The sequence below is a fragment of the Condylura cristata genome, unplaced genomic scaffold (assembly GCF_000260355.1).
Source record: "Condylura cristata isolate star-nosed mole 26May11 unplaced genomic scaffold, ConCri1.0 scaffold00032, whole genome shotgun sequence".
In the NCBI taxonomy this organism is placed as follows: Eukaryota; Metazoa; Chordata; class Mammalia; order Eulipotyphla; family Talpidae; genus Condylura; species Condylura cristata.
This window is the reverse complement of record NW_004567133.1, coordinates 9,184,964-9,198,021: the sequence shown is the minus strand read 5'-3', so window position 1 is coordinate 9,198,021 and position 13,058 is coordinate 9,184,964. Positions and strand designations below refer to the sequence as shown.

Here is a 13,058-nt window from a genome sequence, read left to right as displayed (position 1 = left end):
GTGATTTGGTGATGGGAAACCCGCGGGGATTACAATCGAGATGGGAAAAAAATGTGCAAAATGATGTAAAAATAAACTTTGTAATAAAAAAAATAGTTATAGTTTTATTATTTAAGTGATGCAAATTTATTGTAAAAAGTCTCTAAAAACTGAAGAAGAAAATCAGTTGTGATCTTTCACCCAGAAGATATTTTAGTATATTCACCTGACGCTCCCCACTTCTACATATGTGTATAAAGTATATTTATATACCTTAAATATTTCATATGTACTCATGTAGACGTGGAACAAAAATAGCATCATTCTCATTTACTATTCAGTTGCTAGCTTTCCACATTCAACAATATGCAATGCATATTTTCCATATGAGAAAAAAGTCAGGATTTTAAATAGCCATGTAATATTTCATTTAAAGCTGGTCCTTATTTATTTAATTTCTTGTTAGACTTTTAGGTTGTTTATATATTTTCAATGTCTCAAGGTACATATTCATATTTCTTTGGACATTTATAACATTTATATCATATACTTAGGCTAAATTCCTAGCAATGGAATTTCTTGGGCAGAGTATATAAATATTTTTAAAAGTTTTGATACATATAGCCAAATTGTTCTCTAAAGTGTATATATGAATTTATGCTCTCAACAGTTGCAGTTGAAGGTACCCTTTACTCCATATCTTTCCAACCTTATAAATGATCAATTTTTTATTCCTTATTGATATGATTGGCCAACATCATGATATTTTTAAATTGTTGCTAATGTACATTTCTTTAATTTGGAACAAGTGAACTTTTAAACATATGCTTATTGCTTCTTTTACAAATTTCCTGTTCATGTCTTTTGTCTACTTTAAAAAATGTAGTTTAGGCCCTCCCTGGTGGCGCAGCGGGTTAAAGCACAGCACTGAGAATCTAATAGCCACTTCCGCATGAGTTCGATTCCCGCCTGCCCCGGAGGTGACCACATGGCGTGGCAGACCTCTCCTGGCCCGCCTGCTGCTCCCCTCAGCAGTGTACTTCGTCGATCTGCCTGTTCTGCTCCCCACTCTGTCTCTGGTGAAGCCTCTCACTGCCCCTGAGCCTCTGGCCTGTACCCCAGTTCTGTGTGTACAAATAAATCAATCTTTAAAAAAAAAAATGTAGTTTAGTCTTACTGATTTTTAAGTGAACTTTACATATTAAGGAGATCTAGCCTATGTCACTACTACTTAGTCTCATTTGGCTCTTTGATTTCCTCTATAGGTTTGGGACCTGCCTACTTACTGGAGAGAACATCATATCATCTCCCTGGGGCGCATTGCTCTGGCTCTTAATGAGAGTGAGTTGGACCAGCTGGATCTCAGCTCCATTGATACTGTGGCTTCCCTAAGCCAGCAAACAGAATGGACCTCAGAACAGGTTGGTTGTTGTTGCTGAGCTTTTAAGTAGCCCAGTTCTGTTTCAATTTTGAACATATTTATGGTAGTTATAATAGCTGTTTTAAAATCCTTATACTAATTCCATCATTACTTTGATTTCTGAATCTGTTTTCACTGACTGTTTTATTATTAGTTACAAGTGTTATTTTCTTCCTATTTACAAGCCTGACTGATGGGCATTGTGAATTTTACATTGTTGAGTGCTTGATTTAGTTGTACTCCTTAGAAGAATACTGAGTGTTCTGACTACATTTAAATTACTTTCAAATTAATTTGATACTTCTGAAGCTTCTATTTGAATTTGATTAGCATGAGTCCAGAGTGACCTTTAATATGTGGTTAACTTTCCCTGTTGCTGTGACATGACTCTTCTGAGGATTCTACCTAGTGCTCTGTATTTCAAGACTTCTGCCTTGTGTCTGTTGGAAAGTTAAACTCTTTCTGACTCCATTTGAGTTCTGTTTAACCTACTGATTTTTGATGACTCTGATATTTATGTGGAATTTCACTGTTTGCATGTATAGAGCAGTAATCAGCCAAAGACTGGCAAGACCTCACTGGATTTCTGCAACTTTCTCTCCTTTCAGTTTTGTCCTCTCCTATACATTATCCCCCAACCTTACAACTCATCATAGGTGCCCTGACTTCTCTGAATGTGGACCTCTCTATCCTTAACTGAGCTAGATGCTGGGCTTGTTTGGGCTTCCTACTCCATGACCTGCCCACTGTCTCTGGGAAGAAAGCAAGGCAGTGTTAGGACTCACTTTATGAGCTTTCTTTGTTTCAGGATTAAAGACCTCTTCTCCCTGTCTGAATACAGTAGTTTCACATACTGAGTTTAGTTTTCTCATTGCTTATGGTGGGAGGCAATTCTTGTGACAGTTAAAAAAATTCTAAAGAAAAACTTACAATTTAAAGAAAGTTCTTTCTAGAATTTATTTTGATTGGGAGAGAAGTTAACTTATTGTACAGTTATGTGTTGCTTAATGACCTTTTGGTCAGCAGCAGACCACATGTATGACTGTGGTCCCAACAAGGAGGTGCTGTAGAGCCTGATATGTAGTAATTGACACCACCTAGGTTTGCATAATTACAGTCCATGACATTTATGAAATGACAAAATCTCCTAAGGATGGATATCTCAGAAGATCACCCCATTACGAAGCAATTCCTGATTGTATTCTCAGGCATCTCTCTCTCAATGGTCATTTTCAGCACTAGGCTTATATATTATCTAATCAGAAACCTCATACAAAGGGTTTCGCATTAACTTTTGAAAAAGTCCCAGCACTGACCCAAACAAGCATTTGTCCACTTCTGAATAATCACCCTGGTTGGAGCAAATGTGTTGTCTGGGCAGGCAAGCGCCAGGCAGTGGAGTCCCTCTACTGACCACATGAGCTAAGAGTGGGAACAGTCATGGGGTGGACTGTATAAAGACTCCCGAGCAAAATGTTGACATCTTAATCTCTTGAATCTGGGATTATATTACTTTTCATAGCAAAAGGGACTTTGCAGATAAGATTGAGGATCTTGAGGAGGGGAGGTGATGCTGGTGGACCCAGTGAAACCACAGGGGTCCTTATACGAGGGAGGCAGGGGGGTTTCAGATACAAAAGGTGATGTGACAATGCAAGTAGAGGGGCAGAGAGAGATTCCAAGGTGCTGTGCTATGGGTTTGGAAGATGGAGGATGGGGCTGTGAGCCACAGAATGTAGGCAGCTTCCAGAAGCTGGCAAAGGCAAGGTAATGAATTCTTTATAGACCCATTTTGCCAAGAAACACATCCTATTCATCTGTTTCAGAATGTATGACCCCCTAGAACTGTAAAACAATACATTTGTGTTGTTGCAAGCCACAGTGAGTGTGTTAATTTGTGGTAGCCATAAGAGGATATGAATACAGGGTGTTTGCCAAAGGAAAAGCATGGTGGTATCAAGCAAAGGGAGAAGGATGCTGGGCAGGCTAACATCAGGTGATGTTCCCTACTATCATGAGTTTTTTTGGTAATCAGAATTGCCTTGTCACACAAATCTGGGTGACACCTAATAGATCACAGTGTGAAATTTGTCCCTGTGGAGTTGGGCAACTTGTAGGTCCTGGCCATGAGGATTAGATAAGTTTTTACTTGTAAAACCTTTTGGGCATGGTTCATACCAATACAGTTTTATTGGTATGAATTATTGCTCCTTTCATCATCATTGCTGTAGTCATCATCTTTGTCATGCTACCACTACCACCACCACCACCACCATCACCACCACACCACCACTACCACGACTATCATCATCATCACCACCACCATCACCACCACGACTATCATCACCATCACCACCATCACCATGACTATCATCACCATCACCACCACCACCATGACTGTCATCACCGTTACCAGCACCATCACCACCACTACCATGACTATCATCACCATCACCACCATCACCACCACCATTACCACCATGACTATCATCACCATCACCACCACCATCATTATACTCCTTTTCTTTGGGAATTTAACAGTTTCTCATTTGCAGGATGAGAGGTTATACCTAGCAACATGAATATCCTTCCACTGTAACATTCTGTAATCCCACGGTTCTGTGATTCTAAAATGGTTTTGACTGGTTTGAGAAGTACAATGTCAACCTCCCAATATTAACAACATGCTATCCATAGTCTGGAAGAAAACAGAAAACTGTAACCAACTTAGAAGCGAGAGTATCTTTTTCCCTTTACACCAATTTTAATTCCCATGGATGGCAGTGAGATTTATCAGTATGTTTGAAGAGGATATGAAAACCTAACATTTGCATATATCGTTTGCAGTCAGTTCCTCAACTTTAGCTCCCAATCAAAGCCTTAAATGCATGTTTCTAGATTAATGTCATACCTGGAAGAACTACATTAACAGATAGTTCAGCTTAAAAACCTATATAAGGTAGGGAAAACTATTATTGAAGCTAGAGGGGTGCACAGAGAGATTGAAATCTTACAGCTATTCATTTCTTTCAGAGGTTAATATTGCCTAAAAGTGTTGGTATTAATTGTCTCGGAATCATTACATATACACTGTCCAGACATTCAGGGAAATGTATCTAGTCTTATCACTTTGCAGGCTGAGCTTGCATTTTCCATGTTCCAGTAGCAAGGGCAATTTAATACCGCATCTTCCAAGTAATTCTATTTGAATTGTATTTTGCACTTTCATTTAAAAATGGGCATGTTTGATAGTTGGGGAGCACACATTGCTATGAGTGAACTACTGGAATCTGACTAGGAAAACATAAGCAGAAAAGTTCAGAAGCTAACTTGAATCTCCATCTTTTCTTCATATCCAGATGTCTTCATTGGCTAAAAGTAGCAGTTCTGCAGTCAGAGTGTCTGGATTTTAAGCTAAAGCTATTGGACTATATAGCTGGGTAACTTTGGCAGAGTTACTTTACCTCTCTGGGCTCAGTTTCCTCATATGTAAAATAGGAATAATATTAATGCTTATTTCGTAGGGTTGTGAGAATGAGAAGGAATGGTATGTATTGAGTGGTAGAAACAGTGCTGGCACATAATAGGTGTTCAGCAAATATGAAGTATTATTACTTTGGATGCACACTCCTATTTGGTCAAAGATGTTGAAGTCTAAATGTGGTGTTATTGAACTTATCCATTGTGTTTGTGAGCTTTGTCATCATTGAGAGCAACTCATGAAGACACTGGCCAGCTGATTGCAGAAGCCTGGGATATCTCCCTGAAACTAATTCATTGTATGAAGGCCACCATGTGTTTAAAGCCACTGAATGCGTGGTAATCTGTTGTGGCAGTGCAAAGAAAAGAATAAAGGTGGTTTGCCAAAGGGAAAACCCAAGGCAGCAAACTGTTGCCACTTCTGTAGATCACTCACTCAGTTTGTTTGTTCATTCGTTCATTCATTTATTTATTCATTCATTCAAAAAGTACCTCTTGAACCCTGACTGTGCATCAGGCCTTGTGCTGGGTATTCGGCAGTGAACTAACCGGAGACAGACCTTCCCTTTGGGGATTCTACTTGGTAAAAGAGACAGAAAAGTGAGTGATCAAAGTGCACATTTAGAAAATTGCTGTAAGTGAAAACAGACAAGATGCTCACAGAGCTAGTGGGCAAGGAGGTGACTTGAGATGAGGGACCCCAGGAAGCTTAGAGGTGGGAACATTGATCAGACCTGAGGGATGGGAAGGCAGCAAGCACGTGAGATGTAGAACCCGGTCACAGCACTTTGCAGCTGTTACCAGCACTTTTTCCTCAACCCTGCGTGATCCACAAGGAGTGATAGGCCAGAGTTAAAGGGCGGTGGGGAGGTTCACTGGTTCCTGTGACTCTCCCACCCAGGAGATGTTGGTCCTTAGGAGTCTCTTCTCCGTCTTTGCTCTGTGAGCTCTTGTCCTCTTCTAGCTTCTCGTACCTGCCCTGTGACTGCTGAGAGCTGTACTTTCCTGCAGCTCATCTTTAAGGGATTGACATGGCTTCTTCCCTCAGGTCCAGCATAGACAGATCTAAGCAGTTAGGGCTTATTTAGTTGCAAGTATCAGAAAGCCCAGCTCAAACTGACTTTGTGTTGACTTGTCCAGAGCAGGCCATTTCCATATGGTAAATTCTCTTAGATTCAAGAGTTTATCTTCCAAGTTTCAGTCCGAAATGAAGAAAGATCTTCTCTACTAAATGTTTCAGCCAAAGTCCATGCTTGGTTTGGACTGGATCAGATGCTTAAAGCAAGAAGCAATCACTGAAGACTAAGAGATGATTTGATTGCTTAGTTCCTTCCCTTGAGCTCAGATTGCAGGTAGTTCCAAGAGCCCCATGAAGGAAGAATGTGGGAGGGATGGCTCTCCAGGAAAGCCAGGAGTGGCACTGAGTTGGGATTAAAGGGACCTTCTGTACCAACCTCCTGAAGTAAGAACTCAGTGAAGAGATCCTTGTGGCTTTCAACACCAAGATATTTTATGAACACTCTGCAATTGAAAAGTGGGGCATACGTACTTCTGTAGGAGCTGCTATATCTATAGATCTGTCAAGAAAGAAAAAGTCATTTTGACTGAAACAGGACTTCATGAGGAAGATGACATTTGACCTGAATGCCACCAATAAAAGGTGGGCTCTATTATAACTGTTGGGGAGGCAGGAAGACCATTTCAGATGGAAGGACCGATTTGAGCAAAGACAAAAAGGCAGAAAATTACAAGGTTTTTGTCAGCTCAGGGAGTTGTGGGAGCAGAAGCTGGAAGAGTTTGGATGCAGAACTTCAGTGCCCAAAGGCCGAAGGTCATGTGTAACTGAAGGAAACAAACCAGCAGACACGACATAGGGCTTACACTCCTTTAATGTAGATGTGGTGGGCACAAGAGCTTCCATTGCCTGAAGACACCTCCAAAGATCAGGGGACATACTCACTGCAAGCACAGCCAGGCCAGCCTGGGCGCTGTGGCTGGGGAGGTTTGGAATGCGGGGTGCGTGCAGGGAAGCGGCCCAGACATCAGTCAGGCTGTTGCAATAGCTCAGTTATCCTCTTGGGTCTTCATCATGCCTGCATAGTTCAACCTCCTACCCTTCCCTGTTCTTTACAGTCGAAGTCTATTCTGCGAGGGTTCCTGGAGGATTCAGGCTACAGTATCCAGGACTTGAAGAGCTTTCACTTAGTAGGACTTGGTGCACTCCTGTGTGCTATGAACATCACTGAAATCTCATTGATAAGGATCTCAGAATTCAGGTAACCAAAACACCAGTGTGCCGATGCTTGAGGGATTCTGATTATTTTATGAGCATGCTGTATCCGTCTCTTTTCACCAGGGTGGTGGTGGCCAGAATTGGCGCCCTGCTCTGCAGCCCCGGTGTCTTGGCTGAGTTTAAGAGGAAGGCGCAAGTCGTGTTTGGAGATCCCACTGAGTGGTCTGGCTCTGTCCTGCAGGAACTTGGGACCATCGCAGGTAACATGCTTTTTTTCTGCCTTTCCAACCTTAAATATGGAGACAAAACAAAAAAACAAAAGAACTCTTATTACATGAACACCTATAGTTACGGCAGATTCTAGACTGCATGACTTAAAGTTGCAGGAGGTGGGGTCTTTGAATCTGCTTTTAAATACGCTCGCTTGGTGGTTCTTGTGCACACTAACGTGGTTGAGGGTGTGATTGAATTGACTCCTAAACAGGTTTATACACAGTCTGACATTGCATAAAGTGAAGCTCCTTCTGGGTATACATTTCGGTGTGGGAGACCAATCAGGACTAATGTGACCCACATTTTATTTTTCTGAGTTGATTAAGCAACTTGATTCTCCAGTTTGATTTTCAGGGCCTTTTGTAAGGAATGATGTTTGCCTAGAACACACAGATCTGTACATTATGCAACACCATTAATAAAACAAGCAGAATTCTGAAGACTTGAACTAAACCCTTGTGATTCCTTTTTCTCCCCAGCTGGATTAACTAAGGAAGAGCTCCGAATACTCGACAAGGATTTGATGCCATTTTTCCAGCCATCAGCAATCAAATGCCTTCCTGATGAGATATTCAAAGTAGGTACTCAGTTCCTCAAGGAGAATGGGAGCTTGACCCCATTTCAGATCACACAGGGAAGCAGATGGCAGGCCCAGCATTCCAGAGGCTTGCAACCAGGCTTCTGCTGACAGGGCTAAAGAGAGCTGTGCTCGGCAGTGGATGGGTTGCAAGATAATTGTAGCTTAAAATTTTTTTTCTTCAATTTAAATTTATATTTTTGTTATATTTATTTTTATGGTTGGCTTCTCTTCATAACAAGTGGTATTGATTTTCTATTTAAGATGTTATGACAGGATTATATTCTATCCAAAACATTTTGGGCTAGATATATTCAGAAATTTATAAAATTTCCAGATTTTATAAAGATCACTTGGTAGATCTACAGTATGTAACTAACAGCCCCAGCAGTGACCTTGTAAGCAAACACAATATTTCTGTGAGGGTGTGTGACAAATCACGGTAATTGGAATGAATAGAGACTATAAATGGTGTCACATCAGTTCAGATCAGGTTTTTCTGGCAAATAAATTTGCCTTAAACTTTGGAGTAGAAAGTCTTTGGGTTTTTAGACTTTTTGGGGGGGTGATTTTAGAGTTGTAAACCTACATACATTTTCATCCAAAATACATGTAAGTGAAAATATTCTAGTTGATTAACAAAAAAGCATCAAGAGAACTACATTAGGACAGGTGATAAACTGGAAAAAATTGAGATGGTGCAGTTGGTAAGCAGGGTTTCCTGTGAGGTTCTTGTTTGCTGTCTGTGTACAAGATTAGGAGAAGTTCAGTGGCAACAGTCTTTCTTTAATGAGGGATCAGCCTGATTTTTTTTTTTGCTTCCCATATAACTTGGGAACATGTTCTGTCTACCACAAATGGGTAAGATACACAATTAAGGTTGGGCAAACTCCCATGATGCCACCTTATTGATTCCTTTTCAGAGTGATAGACTTTGAAGCACTTCAGCACCAAGGACAGTTCCCAGCCCAGCACTGGTGCACAATCTGCTTTGGAAGACAGTCTTTAAGACTATTAGCTTCCCCTCTGGGGTGCAATACATGGGATAGGCAACTTCTCCTGGATGCTTTTCTTTTGCTGAACACCTTATAGTATTGTTTGGAGTGCAGTTTAGGGCTGCTTCCTTGTTCAAGTGTTTATTCCAGAAATTTTCATTGACCACCTAGATTGTGGTTGGCTCCAGGTTATCTGTACCTGGGATGAGCAGAGAAGGGGTTGAGCGTTGTGTCTTCAGGAGCTTGGAAGCTAACATAAAGCAGTGAGGTGGGCTGGGTAGAGACCAAGCTAAATTGCTTAAGTAGGGAGGCTTCTTCTCATCTCTGGCACATTAGTGCCGTGTGACAATGTGGGGCCAGTATTGCCAGAGCTGCTTCTTCTTCTTCTTTCCTTTTGTTAAAGAAGCAGGCAGAATTCCCCATTTCCATGAGAAATCTCTTGATAATTAAATGTCGACAAGCACTTTGAAGCTATGTTTTGAAACCCAGTGCAGTAGGCCTAGAGATTCAATTTGGCCTGTGGGTTGCAAGTCAACAGTATTGGAAAACTAGGTAATTGCTATAATACAGGCTCTCTGTTAACAGTGGATGTAAAGTCTGGGCATGAAACAACAGCCAAACCCTGTGTGTGTGTGTGTGTGTGCACGTGTGTATGTGGTGAGAGGGAGGAGATGATGCTAAACCTGGAGGGACTGGTTAACTAGGTGGAGAAGGGGGGGGACAGCTGCCTGAGGGAAGGTGTGCTTGGTAAAGGTGCTGCCCCCTGGGACTGCATGGGGGATGCTCTTTCTCCTGGAATGAAGCATGCCCCGGAGGTGGGGGTGGAGAAGACGAGGACCTGGAACTTGCAGGCCTCGTTGTCACATTTGGGGCTTGATCTGTGCCCTGGGGAGGATGCAAGGGAGGTGTAAGCAAGGGAATGTCATGATCCCAGGGAGCATGTCCCTGAACAGCAGAGAGCAGGAAGGGCTAAGGGAACATAACCCCATGTTTGCAGAATCCTGCAGAAAATAATAAGCAGGACGACTTCAGAGGATATTCTACAAATGCAGAATTCTGCTGGCTCATCTCACTCCAGACCCAAGTGACTTCAGAAAACATCCTGCTGAGGGTCCTCAAAGGCATAGTGTGTGCGAGAGGATTTCCTGTACCCAGAGCTGATGGCAGACAGACTAGGGGATTTGGCTTTCCGGGGTGGTCACACTGGGATCAGAGTCTGTATAGGAGATGAATTCTCCACCTGTTTTTCTCCTCCACATCTGTGTTTCCTCACAGGGAGGTGCCTTGCATTTCATTAAACGTTAAGCTACACAGTGAGAAAATCATGACTTCAAGTCTCCTTTAATGTGTCCGATTATTCTAAAGAGAAAGTCTGAGTTTGGAACTGAAATGTCTTTGACACTTTCTGTAACACTTTCAAAATCCTTTCTCTAAGAGCCCTCAGATTCAGACACTTGACAAATCTTTCTGGAATTCATTAATACTGTTTTATTTCTTTTGGATTATTTTAAATGATTACTAATGGCAAGTTGTTCTGGTTTTCCATGTTTGGAAGTTTCTGCTAAAATTTGCTTTGGTAGTGGAAGAGTGATCTAATTTAGGGAAAAACTCTTAAACTGAGCACAGATCGTTCATAGGTAGTGTCAACGTTGTGCAGGGCTCTGAAGGACGAACCAGGTTTGCCAGGTTCGAGGAGGCTGGAGGGGGGCGCCCCTGACCTCTCTGCCCCCCACCCCCCGCCCCAACCCCCTGCAGGAGCTGTCCGCGGGGCAGATCGCGTCCTTGGGCCCGGAGAACGCTGCTGCCGTGACCCCCGCCCAGCGCCGGCAGCTCAGTGTGTTGCAGCTGCAGAGCCTCCAATGGGCGCTAGATGGCGCCAAGACTCGCTCCTGGCTGGACGCGCCCCAGAGCGCCAGCCCCACCCGGACGCCCTCTTCGCGTTCAACTCTAGGTGAGTGGGACAGCCCTGCCCTGTACCCCACCCCTGTGCCGAGCCTGGGGTGGGGAGGTACCTACGATTCATGGTGGAGCCTGACGGTCATTGGGAGATTCTCAGAAAAAAGTCCACACCCCACCTCCCACCAAACATTTATAAATGATTCTCAACTCTTGCTGGGCTTTGACGTCCCCTGGGAGAGTTTCTAAGTCTTCAGCTAGGCAGACCCCACCCAGAACCCACTGCGTCGGAATTTCTCAGGACGGAATCCATTTCAATGGTTCCTCTGCATCCTCCCCCTTCTCACTGTCCAGTATTCATGAATAAGTTTGACCAGTATGTTTTGGGCACAGAACTATGCTAAGCTTCCAGAGAGGGCTGAAAATTCTGAGGTGAGCAGGGGTAAGATCCTTATGTAAATGAACAAAATAATTTCACATCTGGTAAGACATCTGGAAGACCTGTCTTTAACAGGAAGGAAGCAGGGGAATTATGGCTGAGCTGATGGGGTTGGGTGGGGGGTACAGAGCTTTCTTTCCCTTGCCCTCCCTCCTGGCTTTCTCACTCCCTTCTTCCTCCCCCTCACTGTCCCACTTCTTTTGACTCCTGTCTGGTGTGAGCCAACTCTACACTAAGCCTGATGCCAGGATCTGGGGACACAGCTATGGACAAACCAGTTGTGTCCAATGTCCTACCTAAGGTCCTTGTCCAGAGTGGGGGTCCGGGAGGACATATTCACAGATGGCCTAGAGGCAGTGTGTGGGGGAGGGGTACCTCACATAGGGCACATTTGGGAAGGTGGTCCATGCTGGGGAGCAGGTGGATTCAGCCAGGTGGAGAGAGTCCAGGTAGAGGAACAGGTAGGTGATACCCAGAGAGCAAAGAACTAAAGCCTCCATGCTACAGTCCCTGCCTCAGTTTCCCCCCACACCCCAAGAGGACAAATTAGGGCCGCTTCTCTGGCCACAGGACCAGGAGTGGCCCTTGTACCCAGAAGCGATGTCCTTTGATTTGTTAGGATGTTTTCATTGACCCATAACAGGCATATACTTAAAAAGTGGTTTCCAGTGTTAGAGTACTTTACACAAAGCTCTGTATTGCACACACTAGGTAATGTATGTGGTTCAAAGTAGCCTGGGGTAGTTTGCAGAGAAGTTCCCTTTCCCTCAGACATGCAGTTTCTTCTCCAGAGGCCACAGGGCAGCAAGGTTCCAGCGTGTCCAGAGAGTCTGTGCACACCCATGGGGTCTCTCTGCATTAAAAAAAAAAAAGACTTATTTATTCATACAAGAACTGGGTACAGGCCAGAGGTGTGAGGGGGGAGAAGATTCTTCAGAGACAGAGTGGGGAGCAGAACAGGCCGACTGATGAAGCACACTGCTGAGGGGAGTAGCAGGCTGGCTGAGAGAGGTCTGCTGCGCCATGTGGGTCAGCTCCCTGCCTGGGGATTGAATAGGTTCTGCACCGCTGTGATGGCTTCACAGGGCTGTGCTTGAGCCCTTTGCACCACCGGGGAGGGCCCTCTCTGCACGTTTATGAAAGCAACACACTCGTTCCGTGCCTCTCGGTTTTCATGTAATGATGTGTCTTGGAGACAGTTCTGTGCCTACACAGGAGCTGCGAACTGCTGGTTTTCTGGCTCACCGTCTCCCATCACCAGCTGTAACCAAGTCTCTGGGTGTGGACATTTTGGTTGTTTCTATTTTTTTGACTTCTGAGCAATGCTGCAGGGAATGGCCTTGTGTAATTTGTATGCGTTCGAGTGTGTCTGCTGGGTAAACACTTCCAGGATCACCAGCGCTGGTGACTTGGGTGGGCTCTGCCACATTCCCAGCAGAGAGGCGATACCAGTTTTCCTTCCAACCAGCGTATCAGAACGTGGAAATGGTGCTTTAAAAAGGTGTCCTTGAAGGTTCTAGATGTGAATGCCCTTCGCCTTCCTTCCTCGGTCTGGCCTGAGTAGGGCTGGCGCTGGGTGAACACCTGCCAGGGACCAAGCCTGTGTAGATGGTGCATTTTCCGATTCACCTGGGAGTGATGCTGGACGACAGGTTCCTGCTGGCCCAGACTTGCCGAGTCAATGCCAGGGGTGGAGCTTGGAATCTGCATTTTTTTTTTAAAGATTTATTTATTTGTGCATACAGAACTGGGGTACAGGCCAGAGG

General features: G+C 43.9%; 1 protein-coding gene across 1 annotated transcript in view; it reads left to right on the top strand.

Moving 5' to 3' along the window:
• Positions 1-13,058, top strand: part of OTOA (otoancorin) — a 43,515-nt gene that overhangs the window by 29,377 nt on the left and 1,080 nt on the right. The window contains exons 23-27 of the mRNA XM_004691717.1: positions 1,245-1,400; positions 7,013-7,155; positions 7,236-7,372; positions 7,865-7,962; positions 10,713-10,908. Coding sequence (XP_004691774.1) covers positions 1,245-1,400; positions 7,013-7,155; positions 7,236-7,372; positions 7,865-7,962; positions 10,713-10,908 — 730 coding nt within the window. The remainder of the gene's footprint in view (positions 1-1,244; positions 1,401-7,012; positions 7,156-7,235; positions 7,373-7,864; positions 7,963-10,712; positions 10,909-13,058) is intronic.